At 43.0% G+C, this 25,935-nt stretch overlaps 1 protein-coding gene and 1 long non-coding RNA gene across 4 annotated transcripts; one reads left to right on the top strand and one right to left on the bottom strand.

The window, feature by feature from the left end:
• The first annotated feature begins 5,364 nt into the window (after positions 1 to 5,364).
• LOC116328406 (PHD finger protein 20-like) lies at positions 5,365 to 22,361 on the top strand. Of its 3 annotated transcripts, none has more exons than XM_031750188.2 (18): positions 5,365 to 5,531; positions 6,699 to 6,778; positions 7,415 to 7,586; positions 8,063 to 8,147; positions 9,227 to 9,300; positions 9,417 to 9,654; positions 9,791 to 9,880; positions 10,774 to 10,833; positions 12,511 to 12,697; positions 12,795 to 12,886; positions 12,981 to 13,097; positions 13,916 to 14,002; positions 14,082 to 14,224; positions 14,517 to 14,616; positions 15,934 to 16,129; positions 16,219 to 16,435; positions 18,022 to 18,277; positions 18,827 to 22,361. In XM_031750188.2, exons 2-18 carry the CDS (start codon positions 6,699 to 6,701, stop codon positions 18,961 to 18,963), a joined length of 2,331 nt encoding a protein of 776 aa, XP_031606048.2. In that variant the 5' UTR covers positions 5,365 to 5,531; the 3' UTR covers positions 18,964 to 22,361. The 3 variants fall into 3 exon arrangements, with proteins under 3 accessions (XP_031606048.2, XP_031606047.2, XP_039460520.1); XM_031750187.2 differs by having other exon boundaries at positions 12,978 to 13,097; XM_039604586.1 differs by lacking the exon at positions 5,365 to 5,531 and adding an exon at positions 5,589 to 5,650 and having other exon boundaries at positions 12,978 to 13,097.
• A 2,095-nt stretch (positions 22,362 to 24,456) lies between these two features.
• Positions 24,457 to 25,828, bottom strand: LOC116328405. The gene is made up of 2 exons (XR_004200080.2): positions 25,698 to 25,828; positions 24,457 to 25,516 (listed from the first exon to the last, which is right to left on the bottom strand). It is a non-coding gene; the product is annotated as an uncharacterized LOC116328405 (long non-coding RNA).
• Positions 25,829 to 25,935: the final 107 nt, after the last annotated feature.

The following is a 25,935-nucleotide window of genomic DNA, read 5'->3' as shown; positions in this document are numbered from 1 at the left end:
TAATTGTGGGATGTTTGGTTTGTCAAACAAAAGGAATTGCCACTACACCTTCCTTTGACGGGTCATCTATAAGGCTGTTGATGGCGATGACATCACGCTTCCCTGTGAATGTTCTGGCTTACCGCCACTTTACATCATATGGTAATACTGGTATATGCTCATATCCTGGTTTGAAACCACTTTATTGTTATAAATTGTTAATGATAAAGTATGTTCAAATCAGCAAGCAGCAACACTACAGTTATGATTCTAATGCAATTTATAGTGCAGGAAAGGAGCGGTTCGATTCATTCGTCCATTTTCATTATTTTTAGACTTTATACTTAGTGATACGTGGACTTTCTGTGACAGAGTGAGGGTTTAAATACTAACAAAACAAATGTTAGCAGGATCCTCTCTCTGTTTGGGAAACTTCCCAGTTTCAAATCATCAGTTTTATAGATCTTTGAACAGACACCTGCAGTCTGCCATCTATAATCTAGTTTTGAGACAGGCCTTAACACACACTCACATCCTGGGCCATTTGACCTCAGGGAGTCACATGATAGGGTGGAGCTAGGTCTCACAGTGGGTTCACCTGAAACAGTGGCTGACTGTGACCTACACGCATTTTCACACCTTGGCTCGTGTGATTAGGTAGAGGATCAATATGGCGTCAAAGACCCTCTTAGGGACACTCTCATAGGGCTTTAAATCTGGGACTGTCCACCAGTTGCTCTTAGAACTGAAATTTCTCAGATGAAACATCTTTAAAAACTTAAAGAAGTCCAGACGATTTTCTTTCAGAGTTCCTCCGATGAGCTGGATGACTGAGAACCTTCACAGACAGTTTTATAGATGCAGCGGTGCCCTCATGTGGTGCAACAATGTCTCTATTATTCTATTATGAACTGAGTCTGTGTTCTGCTGTTAGTGTTTGATGGTGGAATAACCCACTGTGTTGCCTCCAGGAAGCGTCAGGACACGGTTCCTCTGCTGTCAGACCCTCGTGTGTCTTTGGAGCCCAGCGGGACAATCAAACTGTCCAGTGTCAGCCACAATGACACCTGCTCTCGAGAAAACACTAACATCTCCATCACTGCTGAGCTGCAAGTCTTCAGTGAGTCACATACATGTTGTCTGTGTCAGATTGTTTTGCTGCTGAACAGCCTGAATGTTTTATATTTTATGTCCAGAAACACAGAAGCAAACACCAGTTTGTTTCTGTCTGGAACATTAAAAACACAGAAAAGGTGTGCGTGCGTGCGTGCGTGCGTGCGTGTATGTGTGTGACACACCTGTGACAGCTGAAGATGGTGTGGGTTTATAGCGTCAGCTTAAATGTCCATTCCCCCGACCACTGACTGTGGTCACGATGAAAAGATGGAATTATGCTGTTGTTATTATGTTTTAAAGATTTATATTTGGGCTTTTGCCTTTATTTAACAGTTGAGCAGTAAAGAGCAGGGAAGACACCCACCAAAGCACCACACATCAGACTCACAGCCTTCAGAAATAAGGCGTATGGACACCTGCTCAACCAGTGAGCTAAACTGGCACCCATAAATATTCTTATCAAGCACTGACTTGTTTGGCCTCCACCTTCTCCTGGATTAATGAAAAAAAAAAAAAAACAGTGCTTGTGAGTTTGTTAGTTTTTTTTTTAAAGTTGGCCACAAAAAAGAATAAATCAGTTTGAATTACAACTCAGCACTGCAGCCTTTACAGAACAACTTTGTTAGCAGATGCTAAAAACACTCTGTCCTAACTTCTCTGTTACTTTCAGATCGAACGGTGATCCTGACGGGTCCCCAAGACGTTCGCGCCCTCCGAGGTACCAGCGTCCTCCTGGACTGTTGTTTCGTTGTAGATCCTCGGCTGAGCGGTTACCAGGTGGTCTGGAGGAAAGGCGACCAGAAACTATCAGACTCTAGTGTTGATGAAAAGTAAACAAAAGCACACACTCGCAATGTTTCTGTCCACAGCAATATCACATTTTCAGAACATTCTGAACACATTACTGTGTAAATACTCGGCTCAGATTCTGTCAAATGCTACAAAACCGACTGGACAGAGCTTCACATCCAAAAGTAAGACAAAGCCAGTTACCTGATCTCTGTTCAACAGAGCAGCTTTTCAGTGGCTATAGGAAAAAAACTGAAGACAGAGTGAGCCACAAAACAAGCAGCAACTGAAGGCAGCTGCAGGAAAGTGAAGGAGAGCATCTCCAGAGAGGAAGCAGCATTTAGTGTGGTTCAAACATCAGATTATTTTCATCCAAGTATTCAGCTAAATCCTTCAAAATCTGTTAGTTTGTGCAATTACTTTTAGCCTCAGTAGTCACTCTTATTAGAGAAATTGCTGATTTTTGGTTTCCAGGAACTTTCAGGTGTCACCAACAGTCACTGTTGTGAAACGGCACAGCTCTGCTTCGTTTTTATAATCACAATCACTTCTGAGAAACTCTGCCTCTCAAAGAAGCTCTTATTTGTACCAAGTCATGTTACCGACCTGCTGGCAATTAACCCAATGAGATGCAACATGTTCCTCCCACTTTCGCCCTTTCACTGCATCTGTCCCAACATTTCTGTTGGTGCCATCAAAGTCAAAATCAACATTTCTGGATTTGGGTTGTACACGTGTGCTTCTGTGTCTGTATGTAGGTACACGATCTTTGACAACAGTACGCTCAGAGTGACGGACGTCCAATTAAACGACACCGCTGAATATTCCTGTGAGGTCATCACTGATGTGGACAAGGTTACCGCCCAGGCCTCCATCACCGTCATCGGTGTGTGTGTGTTTCTGCATATTTTGTATAGGGGTGGACCCTCAGCACCTCTGGACCCGGCCAGTCTAATATTATTTTTAATGACTCACCTTCTATTGTCTCACTTTAGACCCTGACAGATTCTCCACAAAAAAATGGCTGATAAGAACCACCTGCACCATCGGGCTGTTGGTTCTGATAGTCTTCATCATCACATGGTGCAAGGACAGCGAATACAGAGGTTATGTTACCTGCATATTCACAATGTGTCACAGACACAAAAATTATTTTTAAATGTTCACATTAGTTACATATGTTCAATTTAAAAAAGAGCTGCAGTGAAATCCAGTTTATTCATTCAGCAGATTTCAGCAGGAGGTAGCATCCACATCCCACAGTATATAAAAAAGAAACACTGGAACAGTTTTTAATGCTTTTTACACAAAGAGTCAACACTCACTATTTATTCAACTGGATGACGTTTAAAGGTTTCACAGCATAACTGTTACCCCTGCTTTACTGTTGTCCTCCAGCCTCATGTGCACTTTGAATGATTGGTCCTTCTAACAGAGGAACATCCTGTTTGTTCCACAGGTTTGAGGACCAGAGGAAACTCAGAGGGCACAAACATGGAGGTGACTTTCTTTCTCTTTGTTTCCTCTCACTGCTGACAGACTGCTACCGTAACAAAGAAATAAAGCAGTCACAGTGTGATGGTTCAGTTTGTAGACTGTTCCAGAAATTACAATCCAAGAAGGTGAATTCAAACAGGTAGGTGACAAAAATGGCCGCCCAGACGGAGACTCCAACAACAAACAGAGACACTGTTGTCTGAGAGGTTCAACGAGGCAACATGGAAATATTTACCAGCACAAATGATTTCACCAAGTCAGAGTCTGTTCTTGTTATGTGAAGAAGACAGTTTGTCTCTGTTTTAGGACGTCCACTACGAGAACTGTACTCCAGGTTCTACACGTGAAGACTCGACCTACCAGAGCCTCCATCCAGCCGCCAGGGACCAGGACCAGACCTACTCCACACTCACACACCACACATGAGACTCTCTGGATTCACACCAGGGTTTTGTTTTTGTACTTGAAGATTTCAGTTTTTTTACAGACCCTGGAAATTCACAGCAGCTACACCCATAAATGTGCACATTTTAAGCCTTAATACAACTTAATAGTTAAGTTTTAAAAATAGATCACTCCCTGAATGTTTGTTATAAAGGAGGAAATTGCAGATAGACAAAAACGTCTTGGTCTCTGTCTGTCAGCCTTGTAAAACGTGTTTATTTCCGGTGTAAAGTTGGACTAAGTCTATGGTTTGGACTCACTGGAGCCTCAAGTGGGCATTAGCGGAACTGCATTTTTTTTTTAATCATTTTAATTGAAAGCGCAACAAGACTAATGAAAACAAGCCAGGCCAGCTCATTTTTGCATGCTCGTCACTTCCATTTACTTCAGTGCTCACTCCACTGTGCTCCCATGTATTCATCAGCTGTCTCTTATGATCTGCTGAGCTGTGGTTTTGATCTACTCTGCAGGTTATGTCCAAGTTACTGTCCTAACTTGCAGGTTTAAACTCAGGTTCATTGCTAGTGCATGTTTCTGTGTATGAAAAGTGCATTTAGTCCCAGAAGGCCATAGCCTGATAAGATTTTTGCTGCTGTTTGCTTTGCCCTGTTGTTTACACAGTAATACTTATGATGATATGCAATAAAACAACTTCAGGCCTAGCTGTTTTCTTTATAAATGCCATTAAGTGTTATTGTACATATCTTATTTTCTTTTGTAATTAATTGATTTCTTTTAATAAACAGGCAGAACTTGTAACTGAAGCCACGTCTCTTCTTTTCCAAACTTCACTGTGTGCTGGACGGGTTAATGGCAGTGATGTGCAAAGCGAGGCTTCGTGAAACACTGAAACACGCCACGCGTTTGTGCTGGAATTGAATTCAGGCTTCGAAACGATCTGAAAACATCTCCACAGTGACACCTGCTGGACAATTTGACTATCGCCACATCTTGGAGATGCTGTTTATGAGTCACACGCAGCAGAAGCGTCAGTGAGACGTAAAAAGATGAAAGAAAAAAACGCATCTGTCATGAAATTTGTTAAGAAGTAGGTCACCTGTCTTCATGTGTTTTTCTAACATTTCTTTTACACTATAAATATATTCTTTATGGGGGTTACAGGGAGGATGACGTCACTCAATCCTGCAAATAACATTTTCTGTTAAAAGAAGAAAACAAAATTAGAGCACAGACGGAGTCAGAGGTGAACATTTCTGTTTTATTTCTCCTTGAAAGCAGAAAGGAGGCTTTTCCTGAGATACTTTAATGAGTTTACAGAGCGCCGTTCTGTGGATTCTTTAAGTAATTAGATAATATCGGTCTCCATTATCCACAACGAAAATAATAATGAGAGAGGGCCTTGTTTTCTGTTACACATGCACGTGTCATAAATACAAACACATTAATTCAGTAATTACAAATGACTCTGGCTCATTAAAAAAAATGTGAATCCTGAGGCCTCTCGGTGCCCGGAAGCAGCAGGTACACCACCTGTCGGAACTGGGGCACCAAAGCCTCGTTTATTCGTGGTCATGTGATCTGTGTGTTCGGTGCAGTGTTCTGAAACATCTGCACGTCGGAGGCTCGACACAGCGAAGAAACGTTTGTTTCAAGCGTCCCATCCCTGCCAGAAACTCGGCCCCCTTCGCGCATGCGCTTTACAGTCATCACAGTATGAGGAGTGCAGAGAACAAGTAACGTCAGAGGTAAACAAGCTTTTATGTTTCTCGTTTACATATTCCACGCTCATGATTGCAATTAAAGTGCAGAGACATTTTATTAAATATTCCGCTGGCCAACAGGAGGCCCGCGGCTGCTCGCAGCGGTCAGTGAGACTTTTCAGCCTAAGCTGCTTCAGCAGGAGCGAACTGTTAGCCGTGTTAGCTTCTGTATTCACAGTCAATGGAGAGGCGATCCAACTCCGCTGAACTGCACCAGCTCAAAGGACAGCTTTAAACATGCGACTGTATCTTCTCTTACGCTGGTGTCTTTTACTGAAGTGTTCTTTTAAAGTACTTTCCGCTTCGTCCGGTGTCATTCTGTGCTAATATTTAGAGCTAACATTGATAGCATTAGCGTCTTAGCCGCTGTCAAATATCTGTGAAGCTAGAGAGGGGCGGGATATTTAGAGCGACTGACGACCGAGACAGCCAATAAGAATTTAGAGTAGGCGTCCTCAGGAGTCTTCAAGACCAATTATCTTCTTCTACTAAGAAATCTAAGAAATATCAAGCGGAAGGTCAAAAAATGTCTGTTTCATTCATTACAAACTGTTCGATTTTTACATTCGCACTTTTGCTCAGTCGTAATTCAGACTGCACTCGCGGAAATATGATAATAACTACAATAAAAAAGTTGGGCTGCAACCGTTATCAGAGACGGGCGCAACGTCATCATATGTATGCCGTCATCACGCAACGTAACGTACAGTAGCGTTCGCGACCTCTGACCTTTCTGGGTTCTTGCTTTAATTTTTTTAATCTACAGCAATAATTTGCAGAAAAAGAAAATTAAAACATTTATTTTTTAAGGTAATAAATACAATATGGGGGAAAATGTGAAGAATATAAATCTTTGGCATATCTAGATTTTGAGTTTATTTAGGAACTTGCTTCATTCAGCCTACACTCTGTTTTTAAGTTATTAGAATGGACCACCTTTCAGTTTTTATTCACCTTGTCCCTTTACACTTGTTGCTGCACTAACAATGAAACATTTGTGTAGGAAAATAGAAAATTTATATCCAACATTGAAGATAACTGCTGTGCTCCATCAAAAGTCAATGGTTTAAAACTATCGAACTGTCCAATAAACTCTCCACAGTAAAGTTACAGAAAACGCTCACATCAACACTTCCTGTGTTTTTGTACCAGATGAAGACACCTCCAGACCGATCAGGCATCACCTTTGAAGTCGGAGCCAAGCTAGAAGCTCGAGACCGCCACAAGAACTGGTCAGAAGACACCTCCCCACCACCACCTCCCACACACACTCTGTCACAAATCACCCCAACACTTGTCTCCACCCTCCTTGCACTCTCTTCTTCACCTCTCCTGTGCACTAACACACTCAAAATACCTAAAATTAATGGTTTGTTTTACTGAGCTTCTGCCGTTATGATGTACCCACTCATTCAAGCTTTTAACGTAAACTGTGGGTTAGCGACTTCTTAATAGTCCCTTTGTTACGAGTCTGGTCCGTGGAAATCCCCTGAGTGGATGATTCATTTAAGTTCCCACAGCAGTTCAGCCAACACACAGGAACCTTTCAGATACTGCTGTTGATTTTTTCCCAGGATTTTAATAAAATAATTGACTTTTTTATGATGTTTAATCCACCAATAAACCACCCCCAAAAAAGCAAAAGGAACAGACTTGTATTAAATGAGGTAACACAGACTCATTGCCTTAAATATATGCAACCAGCTGTGCTTATGTGTGAATTCAGGCCCAACCTTCCTGTGTTGTGTAAATATCCTCTAATTTGTAGCTAAACAAGAGCTAATTTTGAACATGGAAATTGTAAAGGAGATTTTAGGGAGAACCTATTTCAAATTTAATGGTGTACTAAAAGTTTGTCCTCCTTTTAGGTACACGGCCACCATTGAGAAGATTGACTATGACAAAGAGCGGGTCCTGATCCACTACCTGCAGTGGAGCCGTCGCCATGACGAGTGGTTTCAGTGGAACTCGCCGTACCTGCGGCCGAAGGAGCGAGTCAGCCTGAGGAGGCAGGGCCTGAATCCAACGCGATCACAACCGGTACAGAAGACGTCAGACGTACACAGATGTTACTTTTTTAAATAGTTTTAAAACATCGGTATCAGTGTCATGGCAGGGATGCTGATACTGAATAAGATTTTTTTTTTTCTAAGATGCATGAAACAAAATATCTTATTTACTTCCTGCTTATAAATCCTAGATACTCTGCATTTGAAGTAAATGTGAAAATATCAGGGGCCTGTACTACGACTCGATTCATCGTATCCACGATATATTTCTGTTATCATTTACCCCACCATCAGTCAGGACAGACGACGAGGCTATCATTTTAAAGACATTTGAGGAGGTTAAGCTCATAATACAGACTGAAAGTGAAGCAGCTGCTGTGGACAGAGCAGCAGAATCTGAGTGTGTGTTTTAAGCATGTTGGTCAAGAAGACTAGAAACATGACAAGGAGTTGAAGCCAGGAGAATGTTGGCTGTGTAAGCTAACAGACTTCTTCTCTGCGTCTCAGACGTTTGTTTCAGGCTCAAAGGTTCTGGCCTGTTGGACCGACTGTCGTTTCTACCCGGCCAAAATCCTCCGCGTCAACAAGGACGGTGAGGCTCAGCTTTGACCTTTTACCTCTGCTGTTTTTCTGCTGTATTCTACTGCTGGTTAATTTATTGATTGTTGGAAAAAAGGTCAGTGCAACTGTTTATCACAAGGTTTTATGATAAATCACTAAGCACCTACCATCTGCACCCCTCACTAACTTTTGGCTATTCGATGGATCCATGCATATGTTTGCTTTCATAGTATATATCGTAACGTATTCAGATTTAGCTCGCTCCTGTACTTAAAAAGTGAGGTCTTAATAATACTGTGACAAAATGAGGTGAGAGGCCCAACATTTCAGCCCACCTCTCTGTGCTTCTAGTTCCAGTAACTTGACTAGTATGAAGGTCCGATTGTGCTTGGGTTCATTAATTACACTAAGTTACTCTACAATATAAGTCAGCTAATCCTGAGTGGTTTTCCTGATTCAATGATATTAATGATATAATGCTGCTTACATTATTTTTACAGTTGACGCTGATACATTGGACTTTTTAAAACATTTCATTGACGAAAAGTCAAATAAATCCTGATTAATTCATACTAAAAACTCTGGTTTGGAGTCGAGTTGCTACCTCAGGTGGGAGAGGTGAAGTATTTCTGGGTTTTGTTTGAGGTACTTAGGTGGAGATTGAGCAGGAGATTGACAGAAGGGCTGGTGCAGCTGGACCGGTCTGTTGTGAAGAGGGAGCTGAGTTTGAAGGCGAAGCTGTCAATTTACTGGTTGATCTACATTCCCTCTCTCATCTGTGACCCCGAGCTGTGGGTAGTTACCGGAAAATAAGATTGTGCATTCAAGTGGCAAAAGCTGGACTCTGTCTTCAGAGCTCAGAGTACAGCCGTGCTCCTTTGCATTAAAAGGTGCCAGTTGAAGTGGTTCGGTCGGCTCTGTGACCCAGAAAAGCTCCAGAAAAGTGCTCAGTGAATGGATGGGTGTCTTTTATGTCCTCCCTCCATGCTGTTTGACTCCTGCAGTCCGTGTTTGGGTTGTTTGTGCTGTGTTCCTGTTGTTACTGAAGCGAATCAGCTGTTTTTGAAACATCATTGAACTAAACCTGGTGTTTGTGTTTTCCTGTGTCAGACTCCTACACAGTGCGATTCTATGATGGCGTGGTTCGGACTGTGAAGCCCACCAAGGTCAAACCTTTCCAGGAAGTAAGAAATGCTTCTCTCTAATTGGTCCTCGTCTACTCAGTGTTTCACCCAATCACAACGTCTTTGATCCTAAATGTGTGATGTGTGATTTGTTTTTGTTTGTTTGTCGTTCTTAGAAATGCAGATCTGAGAAAAGTGCTGTGGGAAGCGAGGGATGGGAGGAGGGTGAGAGTGAGGAGGAGGAAGGAGGAGAAGGACAGGAAGAAGAGGAGGAGGAGAAAAAGGAGGAAGAGGAGGCAGATGAGAAGGTGACAACAGAAGAGACCGATGCAGCTGAGGAGAGGGAGGAGGACAGGAAGAGGAAGGCAGAACCTTCTTCCTCAAATCCACCAGCGAAGAAGAAAACAGACGACAGTAAGTAAGATGACCTCTGACCCCGAGCACCGGCTGATTGTTAGCACACAGTACATCTGTCCAGATGTTTAGAGGCTCTGCAGGTCGTCAGCGTGAGCAAATTAAAATGGTTAACAATGGTCTGTCTCTCTTCCAGGCAGAAGCAGTGGAACTCAGAATCAGCCGATCACAGCTGACTCCACCACCCCAGCAGCAGCAGGACTTAACCCTGCCCACATAGACAGAGGTACACTTATCTCTGTAAACAGATATCTGCACAGGAATATGGAGAATACATAAAGGGTTTCTGGCTTCGGCTTGTAGTCCGGTTTGAGTATGCACGAAAAAGTGAGGTCCTGTTTGCCGAAATAAAACCTGAAAACCTTCAGCTACAATCTAACAAAAACTTAGGCTTTTATAAGCTTTTCTAAATATGTCTGCATTAGTAAAACCACAACTGGGGCGGGGGGCTGCAAGTCTCATCCAGGATATCAACAGACGACACCAGAGGCTCTGCACCTCTGCACAAATGCTACAGCAGCAGACTCGCTGATGGTGCCTGAAGTCGACAGAGGAGAACTTTAGACATGCGTGTATTGGTCCAAACATGAGAACTCTGAGAGTGAAGTCTCCACAGAACAGATGCACATTTTACATGGTTCTCTTAGCTGAAAGTATTTCTGCTGTAAAGCTTTAAGACGATGTCTGTGGGGACTGGCTCACTCAGGAGGACAGCAGAGGAACTCCATATTTAAACAGAGGAGATCAAACTCTGTACTGGACGTAGTTCTTATTAGACCTGGCTGAGATGGACAAAACTCTTTTGTGACATGTTTTTCATACCAGTCAAATCACTATTTCTGTCCAGCTTGAAGACCTCCTCTACTCCAAAGTGAAGATAAAATGTTAATTTTGATTTAAATATTAATTATTTTGTGTCACACATTGAACACGACTAATATACTGTAGAATATTATACAAGTGTACTTTGAATAATAATGTTAGTGTATGTGAGCATATAATAAAGTAAAATCTTAATTTTGACCAGTAAGAACCTTCAAGTCAACCCGAAGATACAACCATGGTTAATGTGAGGAAATCCAATTCTTTACAGTTTGTTTTATTTAATCTTTGTTTCAGATGTCCTGCTGGAGCGTCAGGCTCACCTTCCCACCACACACAAGTTCAGCAGAGAACCATGTAAGTCTGTCAGTCCTCCACATAAACACAAAACTTTAGAACGTCTTGATGCACGCTCAGTCATCCAGGTAAGTAAATCCCCAAGTTTGATTCTGCTCATCTGGACATTTTCAGTGGGAGAAACGTTTTGTCACTCATCCAGGTGACGTCTTCAGTCTCAGCTGACTGCAGGTTTCCCCAATCTTAGAAACAGTCCATTGCATAATGACTGAAACCAGCCCACTGAAGGAACAATGGGCTGGGAGGTCTGTTCCTTCATCATAATTATGCAAATTCTCGCGACCATTGATCAACAACCGCTGATCAAAAGTGGTTGACGAAACGTTTCTCACTCTGAAAACGCTACATCCAGATGAACAGAATCAAACTTTGGGGACAAAAGTTTAGAGTTTAAAAGTTGTTGTTTTTTTGTGTAATGAAAACAAGTAGGACAGATAAAGACTGTAGGCTGCTCAATCCACACTTGGAATGGGGCGGGAACAGATTGACTGTGGAAAGGATATCAAATGTTTTAATTGCGAAAATTTGATGGAAGTGACGCCTCTCAAGAGAACATGGACAGGGTGATGTTTCCTCTGTGTCTTAAACATCTGAGAGCCAAGGAGACCAGCAGCTGGACTCTTGGAAGAGGAATCTTGTCCCATTTTTAGGATTAAAGCTGCTCAGTAGTCCTGGCTCTTCTTTGGTGTCACGGTGCTCCAAATGTTTTCAGCCGTGCTGTTGGAATCGATGCTTTATGTGATTTCGCATTGTTGTGCTGATATATGAAGAAGATGTAGAAGTCACAGATGCAAGTGCTGATATTGAGCCACAGGGTCTCCCTCCTATTTATTCCGGAAGAACGTTTTCCAAAAATAATTAAAACATTTGTCTGACATTGGAACAGTTTTCTGTGAGTTTTGGTTCAGAGAAGACGGCGTTGTTTCTGACCGTGTTTAGATGTGGCGACGTGTTTGCATGATGGAGCTTTAACCTGCTGCCCGAAGGCCTGAAGATCACGAGCATCGATGCTGAATTTCATCCTCGATCCGCACGCAGAGATTTCTCCAAATAATCCAAATTTTTTAATGATTTTATTTTATTGTAGATGATGAGACATTTAAAGTCTTCACAATTTCAATTTGAGAAACATTATTGTGAAATTGTTCAAAAATTTTGTAGACACAGTTCTTTGCAGACTGGTGAATCTCTGCCCATCTTTAACTCTGAGAACGCCTGCCTCTCTTTTTATACCGGCCTGCTGCTAATTAACCTAATGAGGTGCAACACCTTCCTCCAGCTGGTTCTTTTTTACTGTCACTCACTTCTCCAGGGTTTTGTTGTCTGAAACATTTAATGAAATGGTAAAATGTCTCAGTTGAAATATTTAACTTTTTTTCTCTGCTTTATTGTGAATAAAATTAATAAGATTTCCAAATCATTGCACAGCATTCATACTTTTTTGGAACTGGGATTTTTCTTCAGCTCCACAGGAATTTTAGATGCCGTCTTAAATTGACACATTGTGCTTCTGAGCAGACATTTAACGTAGCTTCCTGTCCACTCTTTGTGCTCGGGGTTACTATACAAAGGCATATTATTAGTGTGCAGCTGCTCCCTTCTAAGCATGAAAGTGCTGAGGTTTCCTAATCCAGTCCCACAGCAGTTAGAAACACTCGGCGTGTCCTCTCCTCTCAGTGTACAGGGTGATAAAGAACCAGCCTCCACCCATCCTCTCCATTGAGCTGGACCACAACCCCTTCAAGTGCCCTGCTCCTGGGTGCACTAAGTCATTCAGGAAGGCGAGCCTGCTGCACTACCACATCAAGTACTACCACTCGGACCAGCAGCTGGAGGAGCAAAGCAGCGCCGAGGAGGCTGTGAGGTCAGTTTGTGTCCCACGGATTAGATACGCTGAGCAGAGGGCGGTGAGTTTAACACTGACTGGAGCTGTTTTATTTTTTTTTTTATTTTTTTTTTAGGAGGAAGCGATCTTTTTCAGAGGGCGGCGACTTGGTGTCAGACAGGAGGAGTGAGAACTCGACCAGCAGAGAGCATAGCATCGTGGGAACAGGTACAGAGCAGAGCACAACATCAGGACATAGGAGCAGAAAACCAGTCCAACCAGCAGCGTTGGTGTCATTTCTCTCATGTGTGCCTGTTAGTAGAAGCCAAGAACGACGGGGGGAAGGAGAAAACAGGAGGACTGGATAAAAAGGAGAGGAAGAACTTCCTGCGAATCAAACTGAAGAAGAAGAAAAAGAAGAAGAAGAAAAGTCAGACGGGTGAGACTCATTGTGTCTGTTGACTTTCTTAAACTGAGATTAACAGGTTAGTAAGATATTTGGAGCCTAAAATCAGAGGTCTGTTCTCATCTAACTATCAGTTTGAAATTGGCTCTAGAAGTGTCATATTTTACTATCCATCCACCCGTCCACCCATTTTCTTTCACTTATCCAAGTCAGAGTTATGGGCGAGGTCAGGTTGTCCCAGCTTCCATAGGGCGAGAGGCAGGGTACACCCTGGACAGGTCACCAGTGCGTCGCAGGGCTAACAGAGAGACAAATATTCAGACTCACATTCAAACCTATGACCAGTTTAGCATCACCAATTTACCTAACCCCACTAACTGCATGTCTTTGGACTGTGGGAGGAAAGCAGAACCCACCCAAACACGGGGAGAACATACAAACTCCATCTTCAACTCACATTTTATTTGTTATTGCACTTATTGCATCCTCAAATTTAAATATAGAGTCCCATCTGACAGAAGTGTGAACCTGCGCATTAGTAACACTGCAGGAAATGAACTCTGCAGTGTGTTTGGTTCAGATTTGGTGTTGAGGTCGTTTTGGCTGCTCACAAACACGCGTGTAACCGGAAAGTAAAAACATTATTTATGTTTTTGTTGGAAACGCTGCAGACGGAGCTAAAGCACCTTCATGACCTGTTCATTGTGTAAAAGTGATTTAAAACTCCTCTTGTTCAGCTGCTTCTCATTAGTTGTCATTACTGTGAGTTATTGAGCACCAGAAGTGATGACAGCGTTCATGTGAGCACTGAGCGTCCAATCATTTTGTTGCTTCACTCTTCTCCTCATCAGGTTTCTGCAGCAGCGACGATGAGAGCTCAGACAGACCTCCGATCACTCTGAAGCTCTCGACTGAACATCAGAACACACACATGCAAGGTGGGAAAACACACACACACTAATATGACAAACACTGATACGATGCAAAAATTCAAAAACTGAGTTTCTGCTGTTTCAGTCGACGATGGCAGCGATTGGTCAACGCTGACAGCAGAGAGCGGAGAGGACACGCCCTCCTGGCCTGTTGGCACGGAGACGGAGGAGTGTGAGGTGGTGAGGTGTGTGTGCGAGGTGGACGAGGAGAATGACTTCATGATCCAGGTGAGACACACACAGGAATGATTTGTCTGTAGCTGCTTTTAAAATGAATCCACAGAACTGACAAACAAGCAAACAAACAACTGAAAGGAGAGAAATGAATCATGGGAAATATTTTACATCATTCATATCCATCAGGTTGGTATGTTCGATGTGAAAATGTCACAGATTGTCTTTATTAGGACGTCTTTTGTCACTGCAGACCTTTGTGTCAGAACACATGCTCAGAAACACAGAATTGTTTCGTGATGCTGCTGTGAAGTGATCCCAGTGTTTCCTCTGTGTGTGTCTGTAGTGCGAGTCATGTCTGTGCTGGCAGCACGGGACCTGCATGGGTTTATACGAAGACAACGTCCCACACAACTACATCTGCTACTACTGCAGACAGACCGCAGGTAGGATTCACACTGTGACAGAGAGAGCACTTACTGCTGTGCCGAGCCTGTGAAAGAAAGCAGGTAAATGGCCTGTATTTGTACAGCGCTTTACTTAGTCCCTAAGGACCCCAAAGCGCTTTACACATCCAGTCATCCACCCATTCACACACACATTCACACACTGGTGATGGCAGCTACATTGTAGCCACAGCCACCCTGGGGCGCACTGACAGAGGCGAGGCTGCTGAACACTGGCGCCACCGGGCCCTCTGACCACCACCAGTAGGCAACGGGTGAAGTGTCTTGCCCAAGGACACAACGGCTGAGACTGTCAGAGCCGGGGCTCGAACCGGCAACCTTCCGATTACAAGGCGAACTGCCAACTCTTGAGCCACAATCGTTCCTAGGTAAAGGTAAAGGTGGATTATTTGATAGTTAGTGTAATATAAAACTCAAAGCTTGCATTTGATATGTTACAGCTAAGGCCACAGCAAAGGCCGCTGTGGAAAAGTTCCTCCACCCTTTGTCGAGTGGTCGTAGGAGGTAGCTTTCTGTGTTTAGGTGAAACCAGTCCCAAACTTATACGGTGCTGCACCAAGAACAACCTTACAGCTGCTTTAGTTGCTGTCAGGTTGCTGCAGTTTGTAGAGGTGACTTGTCTGCAGACGCTCACTAACTATTCGCTCAGTGATAGTGAAACTATGAAGAGTGTGATGGAAACACAGTGTGATGAGACGTGTTGGTTTCAGCACTAAGGCGCACCTTTTAATTTAAAGGCGAACGGTCTCTGAGTCGAGTTTTACCTCCACTCAGTGGTTAATAGCGAGAGGTTGCAGCGTAGTCGGTGTCTTCCATACAAACTGCGAGGGGACCAACGCGAGCATGAGGAACCTGCGGGAAACACTCAGCGGCTGATTAGGGATTTCTCCTGTGACTGGAGGACGCCACAGGGGTTGCTGACCTGTGTAACCGAAGCCTAAAATAACAGAAGAAATCCATTAGTGTCCAGAAGTATATGGATGCACTTGTGTGTCTTAGATCAGAGACAAATGAATGAGTGAAACTGCATTTGTGCTGATTGTTTGGTCAGGTTGGTGAAGAACAGCAGCACGAGGAGGCTTTGATTAGATGTGTGTGTGTGTGTGTGTGTGTGTGTGTGTGTGTGTGACTTATGTGACTTTGTATCTCAGTGAGTGTGTGAGGCTTCGACGATACGAGCTCCACAGCTCAGGCTGAAGCCGTTTTCAGAAACCTGCTGGCTCTCCTGTCGGTTCCTGTGTGGTGCTTGTGCTTCTCCTCTCATCTTGTTTTCATCTGTAATCCTCATTGGTCCAGGTTGGCGCCGTGCTCAACGTTTCCGGTCTGAGCCCGACTTGTTGAAATCCGGTCACATGTTTGGCCTGTCATGCGTGAAGGAGAACTACTCTGAGGTCAACGCCTCCAAGATCTCACACACCAGCCGCCTGCTGGCGCACACGTACGGCATCAGCCAGGTCCTCAGCGCCCTGCAACTCAAAATCAGCCTGCTGCGGTGAGTGCGGTCGCTCCGGCGGCTCGGCTCGTCTGTTCGAGCCCTCAGAGATGTTAGCTCGGTCTGACTGTGGCCCTGTGTCCCCGCAGCTCGCCGTCCCACCCAGACCAGCAGCTGTGGAGGTTACCGTGGAAGCAGGAAGAGAGGCACAGACTAATGTCCAGCCCGAGAGGAGAGCCGCCCGTCTGCTACGTCAGCAGTGAGCACTGCTACCAGAAGCCCGGAGCATCATGGGAAAAAGGAGAGGAGCAGGAGAAAGAGAGGCCGACGGTGATGGTGAAGCAAGAGCACAGCGGCGAGGAGAAGGTAGAGAGTCTGCAGACACTTGTGCAGCCTTTTAACTGTTCACACGTTTCCAACTCAGAAAGCTCACCAGCTCTCTCCACTGCCCGAGGTTACAGGACACAAAGCATCTGTATTTTCATTTATTTGTGCTGTTCACACTGATGGGGGGGGAACAAACGACCGAATGAGTCGTACATGAGCAATAAAATCTAAACTCCGATTTCACTCCTTCATTAAGTCTGAACATCACAAAATCAGAGCTGATTGTTTTGAGCAAAGACGATGAGTCTCTTTTTCTGTCTCCTTAAATATGAAACTTGAGCTGAGTGCCGTTTGGACGTGAAAGCTCTTTTCTGCTGTGAATACGAGACGTGTGAATCTTTAGCCGTTGGGAGGTTTAGGTGTAGTAAAAACAACAACAAAGCCTGGCTCACAGAGACCTTTAGCTGAAGCAGCGCCTCACGCTCGCAGCGCTAAGCTCCTGCTGTTGCTATGAGACCAGTGAAGACCAGTTAGAAGCTCATTCTGGTGAATGTGGAACTATTTTTACCTTTTACTGAGTGTGAGGGGAGAGGAGCGAGAGCTGCAGAGGATACTCTGTGAAGATACACCAACAGAAAAGCTGTAACAGGCTTCTTCTGCACAATCACACAGCCAGAGATTTAAAGAATGTAAGGCTTTTCGGGTAGATTATGAAAAGCCTGTCATCTGTTTTATTTCATGGCCGGGGACTTTTTGTCATTTTTCAGACCAGTTTCTGATCCTGAATTGTTTTATTTCTCTTAACTGTTGGAGAATTCTTGTAGAATAGAAAGAATACATCATTAGTAGCAGCGAAATGGAGCTAAAAATAAACGATTGATGTAGAATCAGCAAGTGAAACGAGCAGATAACAGTGAATCCATTTAAGTGGACCAGAAGACATGATGTGAGATGTAAGGGAGATTCTTCCATTCCAGAGAGGGTCACAGCATTCGTGCGTTTGGAAGTAAAAGGTTTCGACAGGTGAATCCGTGGAAGGATTGTACGCTCCTCCTGTGATTGGCTCATGAGTCTGTTGCCACTGGTGTCTTTTGAGACCGTGAACTTTCTTTGAATTTTTATTTAAATCTTAAGGAAATCAGCTGTAAAAAAGGAAAATAATTATTTATTTATTTATTACAGAATCATTATGGGTATGTTTTTGGTGGTTATACATTGAGCCATGACTTGTAAAACCTGAATTTCATATTAAATCTTGAAGTTACTGAAATACAAACTGGAAATGTAATAAGTTCAGTTATTGCATGTAAAATCAATAAAAACTGAAAAATGTCCACCTGACCCTTCAGAATCAGCTGATCTCTTTGAATTTTTTAAATACAGCAGAAAACTCCAGGACTCAGGATCTAAAGCCAAAAATCAAGTTGTTCAGCATCATTATTATTATTACCAACTCTGAGCTTCAGTTTCATGGCTTGTATTTTAGCTTTAAGAATCAAACTGGTTTAACACTGTGATGGAACAGAAACAAGGACCCTGCATGCAGTTTGTCATATTCACTGAAAAAGTCCTCGTGTGTCTCTGACTGCTGTTTGTTAAAAACATCTGTGATTCTCTCTGTGTAGGAAATAAAACCTGAAGATGTCAACAGGAACGCAGCTGATACCGCCGCAGACGGAGACAGCACCGCACTCACAGATGTGCACAACATAAAAACGGAGAATCACGCAGACGGCGGCGAGCAAGCACAGACTCGGACACGCACACCGGAGCCTCGCGCCGCGTCGGTGGCCGAGTGTCAGCTGAACCTGCTGGAGCACATCGAGTCCCTGCACCAGCAGATCAGCGCCAGGATGGACGTGATTGAGAGAGAGCTGGACGGTAACGCACACTTTTCATGTAAAATACAGAGGTGCACACAACACTCTACATTAATCATCATTCAGTGTTATTAAAATAGTCATGGTGGCTTCGTCTGATTACAAAAGCAGAGAAATAATTAGGGAAACAAGCAAGTAAGTAATTATCCACCACGAGTTAGAGCCATTCTAGCTGGAGGAGAATAATTACTGAGGCGTGGGAGGAAGGAAGAGGCGAGAAAGTTCAGGGGGTTTTTGCGTCGCTTCACTTGGAGGGGTCATGTGAAGCTGATGCACACGTGTATATATTCCATCTTTATTTTGTGTCTTCATTGCATGTTTGGCTTTCATTTTAATTTAACTTGGGATTAGAGAGGTCTCGCTTCACTGTTGTACATCATGTATCTTGTGTGACTGACAGAGCAGCGTGTATACCTGAGCGTGATACAGCAACGCTGGGTTGGACGTGATGAAGCGTCAGAGTCGGGCTGTGCTGCTAAGTTACACCTCGGTGTTAGTTTGTGTCCACATGCTGCTGGTGGTAAAACTCGCTCTTCTTCACTCTTTTCAGTTCTAGAGTCCTGGTTGGACCACTCCGGCGAGCTCGAGCCTCCTGACCCTCTGTCCCGCCTCCCGCAGCTCAAACAGCGAATCAAGCGGCTGCTGTGTGACCTTTGCATCGTGAGGCGCCTGTCGGTCTGCCGCTGACCGCTCTCCCTCTGAACTCTGCTGAGACAAAGAGCGTGAAACTCTGAGTTGGCTGTGGTTTGTTTCCCTGCAGTTACAGGACAGCGCCCCCCTGTGGTGGAGAAAAGGTGCTTTGCAACATGACGAGATGGTGGTTTCTTTTGTTAGGTTTTTTTTTTTTATACAAAGCGACTGCTGATTTACGTTCCTGAGACGCCTCCAGCAGGACTTCAGAGTGCGTGTGAGCACCAGGCGAGGACGAGTGAGGTCACTGATCAGGTGTCATCCGTCTCATTGAGACAGGATGATGTTTGTCTCTTTGGAGGCTGAATGGACACGTCGTCTGCCATCAGCTCGTTGTTTTTCTGTCAGCCAGCATTGAAGTGTAACAACGCACACGAAGGATTTGGATATTGTATATTTTCTAATTGCACTAATATTCCCAGTACTAATAATTGTTTGTTTTAAAGACTCTTGGAGGGTTTGACAGTCTGGTGAGACCAGGAGGTTCTTAAGGCTTGTTGACCGCTAACTGAGCTAGTGCTAGTGCTAGTCAGTCACAGCAGCGCTCAGAGCTCCTCTCTCTCTCTCTTTTTTTTTTTTTTTTGGTTTCATCATTTCATTTACCAATGAAGAGAGAAAGAACTCTACAAGCTGACTTAAAGGCAAGCTGTATTATTTTTAAATCATTGGTTCCTTTTTGTTTAATGTTAGGAATCAGTGCGATGTGGAGCAACAACGCCTGCAACAACAAAACAGCTTCAGTGTTTCTCAGGAAGGATACCCTTCAAAAAGCAGCTTGTTTTCCTGCCCACACATATTTAATCTGACTAATTTACTGCAGGACATATCCCTTACTCTTATTTCGAAAGTCACTGCTTCATTGTTGTATCCGCCCTCTGTGTGGTTGCTGATGACTGATGTCATCACCGCTGGGGTGGGGCAGCACCAGAGGTCACTTAATCATTGATTAATAATCATTATGCCCAGTGTGAGGCCAAACACCTTTAGTTTATTTGTCACTTGCAGCATGAAGAGACGTTTACACATTTGTGTAAAGCCACGACTGACTATGACGACTCGTGAGCATCTGTGCGACTGTGCAGCAGTTTCAGCTTTCAGCGTTTTTGCTCAACATTGGACTGATTCTAAACTTTTTTTGTCCTCTGTAATAATTTAAACCCAGAATGGAGCAGCAGGCTTTGTACCAGACCACTGTGTGAACACCAGCCTCAACGTGCCACACTGTTCACAGTGAGGCACGTTGAGGCTGGTGTTATACAAATCTTGAATATGGTTCAGTTTTCATGTACGTAGAGCTCTGAACCAGTCAACAAACATGCAGGGGTCCTCACTGTGCAGACTGCAGCAACAACCAGGCAAAACCTACTGGGGACTCAAAGTGGTGAGCGATGGCCTTGATCTGGCCCATGGGCCATAGTTTGTTCCTGTGCTCTGGTCTTTGACTGAAGGAATGATGTCACAGATACATGCAATGTGTGGGCTCAGCTGTAGAGTGGACGAGGGGCTGTGGCGTCCCCGAGGGAGCTCAGAGTAGTCGCTGCACCTCCACGTCTAAAGGAGCCCGGTCATGAAAATGTTGCAGAGGCAGTCCGTGCCTGGAATACCTGCTTAGCCCGCTGCCACCAGCAGACAGGCAGAAGGAAGGTGGATAAATCAGCCCCAGGTTAACAGATACTGAGGTTTTCCTTTCACGAGCTGTTTCAGTTGCTAATTTGAAGTTGATGCAGTCAGTTTAATCCTTTCAGACAGCTAAAAATTCTGCTCCTGGATTTTTGACTCATTCAGAATTAAACTATATATCTTTTAAAAGCACAAAAACTCGACACCAAATGGTGCGAACCACTTACAAAGACCACAGAAACAGTAGCTCTTTGTAATAATCTGTCGTTTCTCACCTCTTCCCGTTCACCTCTGCTGAGAGCTGTTTGCACTGCAAGAGTCCAACAAACAAAATGCTTCCAGATTTTCAGCGTCTTCAGTGGAAAAACAGGGTTTAAAGACGCGCATGTTTAAATGGATGTAAACAGCTAACTGCAGAGCTGATCTCATTCGGTTCTGTTAGAAAATCCGTTATTTGGGGAAATTCTGGGAATAACTTTGCAGAGGAATTCATTCTTCACACCTGAATTTCATAATTTGGTATAATTTACTGCTTGCTCAAGCTGTGAGAGGCCAGCCAAATGAAGTTGTGGTGAAAGACTGTCATTATGAGTGTCAGCTTTGACGTCCTGTGGGTCTTTTTCTGTTAAAAGCCTCATTGAGGGCACAGTTTTCTTCCCTCCTCCTGTCCTCATTTATCTGCTTTTCTGCATTTATTTGTTTGGTTCAAATACACAATATCTTGGGTTGTGAACAGCATGATATATTTTTTTATTCTCGACTCTACAGTGGTAGCTTTGCTTAACTCACAGTTTTAGCTCATCTGCCTTTCATGCTACTCTTTCCTGATTGGTTGCTCCTCTTAAATAGAAGATTTGGACAGCGGGTGGGTGGGGCTTATGTGCCTGAGATGACCATATTAGTAATATCCTTTTTCTGTGATATCATACAGATCCAGGGATAGAAAAAGAGCTGCCTGATGTGTGAGCTTTGGCTCACAGCGAATCGTTCTTCATGTTAAATATGAACGTCCACCGCTGGAACCGGAAATAAGGAAAAGCAGAATATGTCCCCGGCTTTTTACAGCTGGCTCATAATAAGTTTTATATGTGTGAGTTCTGAACCAGACTGTCCTGCACAGAATTATATTCAGATGGAGAAAACTGCTGGTGCTTTTTGCCGTTCAAACAAACAGCTTGCTGTTAGATTAAGAAACCCCAGCAGCTTTAAAATGTACATATGTCTGAATGAAGTTTTATACTCTTGTACAAGAAGCTAACTGTATATAGCTGTAGATTTTATTTTGATAGAAAGAACAGTTGTTCATTTCATGTTGTTCTCAGTTTGTCCTTCAGCGTCTCGTTACACTCTAAAAAAACTTACCTGGTTAACGCTGATGTGTCTTTAATCCAACCTGTTGCTTCTCTTCAGTTATTTGTTTTAAGTTTTATTACCACGCCGGCTAAAGATGGTCTGTGTCACGTGTCGCAGCCCGCAGGGGCATCTGACTCAACAGACCACATGAACTGTATATAAAAGATGGACACATAACATAAAGTCACCAGAACAGCGCTTCCTGAGGTTGGCGATATCAGGAAGAGTCTCATAGACGTTTCATCCAATCAGACAGCTTTTCATAGCCAGAGTCGCCGCCCTCTGCTGGTCATCAGAAAGCAGGTTAAAGGCGTTTACGTCTTTCTTTCATATACAGTCCCAAGTTTTCATTTTTATATTAAAGCACGAGGAAATGCGTTTTTCTGAGGAGTTGTAGCTTTGAATAAAGTTATAAAATCCCAGTCGGTGTGGTTGAGTCACATTCAGGTGTCTGGATTTAAAGACAGATTTACAGATTGAATACGTGCCCATGGGTTCATTACTCCTTTTGTGGTTTGAGTTCTTTTTTTAAATTTATTTACTATAGTCAACATTTTAGTTGAACAAATGAACACGTCTGGATGCTTTTCGGCTATTTAAAGATATAATTTGCATTACTGAGACGACTTTTCAGGCCAGATGTATCCCAGCATTGTAGAGTCATGCTGGGCGAAGGAATTATACAGATTAAAACAAACAGAACAGCTTGGAGAGCTTTTTTTATTTTAACTGGAACTGAACAGATTAGAAAAGATTGATACTTATTGAAGAGCTGAGATTATGCTTCAAATATAATCTAAAATCCAGTCTTCAAATATAAATGGTAAATAGCCTGTATTTGTATAGCGCTTTACTAGTCCCTAAGGACCCCAAAGCGCTTTACACATCCAGTCATCCACACACTGGTGATGGCAGCTACATTGTAGCCACAGCCTCCCTGGGGCGCACTGACAGAGGCTGCCGGACACTGGCGCCATCGGGCCCTCTGACCACCATCAGTAGGCAACGGGTGAAGTGTCTTGCCCAAGGACACAACGACTGAGACTGTCCGAGCCGGGGCTCGAACCGGCAACCTTCCTATTACAAAACGAACTCCCAACTCTTGAGCCACTCTCTTCACTGCTGAAGTATGCGGTGCCATCATGCTCTGAGCTAAAGAGCAAACCAGTGTTATTGATACCCACAAGTGAAGAAGGGATATAAATGGCCTGAAAAAGCATTTTTCTCTTAAATCATCTTCAGCAGTTAGTTTAGTAGATTTGACCAGGATTTCATCAGTAAGGGATGGGATAATATCTTATGGTTCTCAAAGATTTCCATCCCATGATCTTCACGTAACTCGTCTTCATATTAACAATGAGAGAAAAAAATGGTGAAAATATTCAGGACACGACTGTCCTTTGATAGATGTGTCAGTGTGTGTGCAGTGACACAGAAAGTGTTGTGTTCAGGTCCAGTCAGCCAGATGGTCTCACTGTGCGTCCGCAGACCACCAGGACATTTCCTGTTGGCACAGACTGTGTTACACACTACAGTCCACTGAGCAGCAACATAAAAATGGCATTTCCAGGATTTTATAGATGAGCTGGGACAGTAAGGATTGCATCATTAGTCTGATAAACAGGCCTGTAATCTCCACACAATTTCCAAAAAACCCTGGACAACAGACTAAGACAGAGATCAGCTGATCAGAATATAAATGCAAAAACACAGTCCTGGTGGATAAAGCTGCTCAGAGGAAGTGCATTTATCTACAAACAAACTAAGATCTTTGGTCCATTTGTTTCTGCATGGTGACCAACATTCGAGCTTCACCTCATTGTGCTGGAAGATTTTCAGCTGCTGCTGAAATAATTTGGACTTAAATTTGGTTTCATTTCATCTGTTTTTACAACAGGCACAGAAAGAAACCATTCTTTTGTTTTTTCAGTTTGAAACTAAATGCCAGGATTTTGTTTCTCTTCTTGCCAGAAAACCGAACATCCAATCTGGCTTCCTCACTGGTTAACTCTCCATTACTCCTACATTAATGCAGAAACTACCAACTAGAAGTTGGTAGAGAGAGAAAATGTAATCCTATCTGTGTTTTGTCTCAGACTGATTATTATTTCAAGTTCCAACACGACTGTGCACAAAGCAAGGTCCACAAAGAGATGGAAGAGCGAGTTTGGTGTGGAACAACCAGACTGGCCTGCACAGAGTCCTCGTCCTGTACTCAGGCCGACAGAACACTTTTGGGATGAATTAGAGTGGCGACTGCGAGGCAGGCCTTCTCGTCCAACATCAATGTCTGACCTCACAACTGCACTTGTGGAAGAATGTTCAAAAATTCTAATAAACCTGCGGAAAACCTTAGAAGAGTTGAAGCTCTTATAGCTGCAAAAGGTGGTCCGACATTATATTTGACCCTATGGATTAAAATTGGGATGTCACTCAAGTTCATATGTATGTGAAGGCAGACAAGCGAATACTTTTGTTAATATAGTGTGGCATAAATATATAGTAATATAACATAAAGTCATTACAGGTGTTTACACACACCTGTAAGGTTTATTAAATATTTAATTCTTTTTTTTTAACACATTTACAGTAAGAGGAAGAACAAACCAATGTCTCTCCAATGAAACAGAAAGTACACTCTTTGAGTAATAACATTTAATATATCAGGACATAATAAAAGCATTGTGTCTATTTCAGGACTTGAAATGAGGTAAATCCAACCTTAAATGAACAACACATGATATATTACACTGTGTCATTGTTTACTCCTCAAGAGGTGTGTAAAAAATGTAGTAGTCCCTTAATGCTTCCATAAAAGTTAAGCAGGTCAGTTGGTTTGATTAACCGATTATCAGGATTTGGGAGCACCTCTATGAATTAAACAAGTTTTGGTAGGTTGCTGTTCAAGAGCATTCAGTGTGTGAACACAGTGCCACAATCTACCAAATTCCCCTCAAGGTCAGACCATACAATGCTCAGAGAAATAAAAGATCCCAGCAGCTCCAATCCAGAAACTACAGGCCGCATTTAAATGTTTAAGGTCAGGACAGGACCACTGAAAGACTGAATATTAAAAGACTAAACAAGTACAGCTTATTTAGCAGATTTGCAGAAGAAAGTCTTGTCTCTCTAAAAAGAACATGCAGCACAACTTAGATTTACTGCATCTTAACAAACCACAAGACTTCTGGAACAATGTCCTTCAGACAGATGAGAGCAAAATGCAGATGTTTGTATATAATGCACAGAACAAGGAGTGGAGTAAACCAAACACAACACATCAGTACAAACACCTCACACCAACTGTATGCACGGTTGATGATTTGGGCACCTTGCAGTTATTGAGCATGAACTCTTGTATACCAAAGTACTCTGGAGTCAAATGTGAGGCCATCTGTCCCACAGCTAAAGCTCAGATCAAATTAAGTCACGCAACATGACAATGATCTCAAGCACAGCAGCAAACAGATGAGAAAGATGACAAAGGAAAGAATCGGTGCTGCAGGGATCCAGTCAGAGTCCATGAACGATTGTCCGTCTCAATGAAGCAACGATTCCTCCACAACGACGTGCGAGACTGAAAAAGTCATACAGAAAACCATTACTTAGAATTATTGTTGCTAAATGTGGTTCTACGAGGGACTGAATCAGGTGTACAGGTGTACTAAAAAGAGCACATAAATACAAATAAAAGCCAATTTCTAGTAAATATTTTTTAACCCCCTGTGTTATACTTACAGCAAAGCATCCTTACTCACCAGTTTAACGCTCAGGAAATAAATTCAGAAGTTTCTCAGTAGAAAAATAAAGCTAAAAGTTAAGAATAAGAAGAAGAAAAAATTATTTACTAATTTAATCAAATTAAAAACTACAAATAAAGTTTCCCAGTAAAAAAATAAAATAATGAAATAAAATATAAATCAGAAACAAAGCTTCTGGTGCTCGTAGAAAATTTTGACACCTGTTGAGAATATGGCGGCTGATCTCGTGACCTGT

The sequence above is a fragment of the Oreochromis aureus genome, linkage group 20 (assembly GCF_013358895.1).
Source record: "Oreochromis aureus strain Israel breed Guangdong linkage group 20, ZZ_aureus, whole genome shotgun sequence".
In the NCBI taxonomy this organism is placed as follows: Eukaryota; Metazoa; Chordata; class Actinopteri; order Cichliformes; family Cichlidae; genus Oreochromis; species Oreochromis aureus.
This window is presented reverse-complemented; position numbering and strand designations above follow the sequence as displayed.

Coding starts and splice junctions, on each gene's coding strand:
- LOC116328406 (XM_031750187.2), top strand. CDS start 6,699: ATGAAGACACCTCCAGACCGATCAGGCATCACCTTTGAAGTCGGAGCC. Junction 12,698..12,794: donor AGCGCCGAGGAGGCTGTGAG/GTCAGTTTGTGT, acceptor TTTTTTTTTTAG/GAGGAAGCGATCTTTTTCAG. Junction 16,130..16,218: donor CTCAAAATCAGCCTGCTGCG/GTGAGTGCGGTC, acceptor GTGTCCCCGCAG/CTCGCCGTCCCACCCAGACC.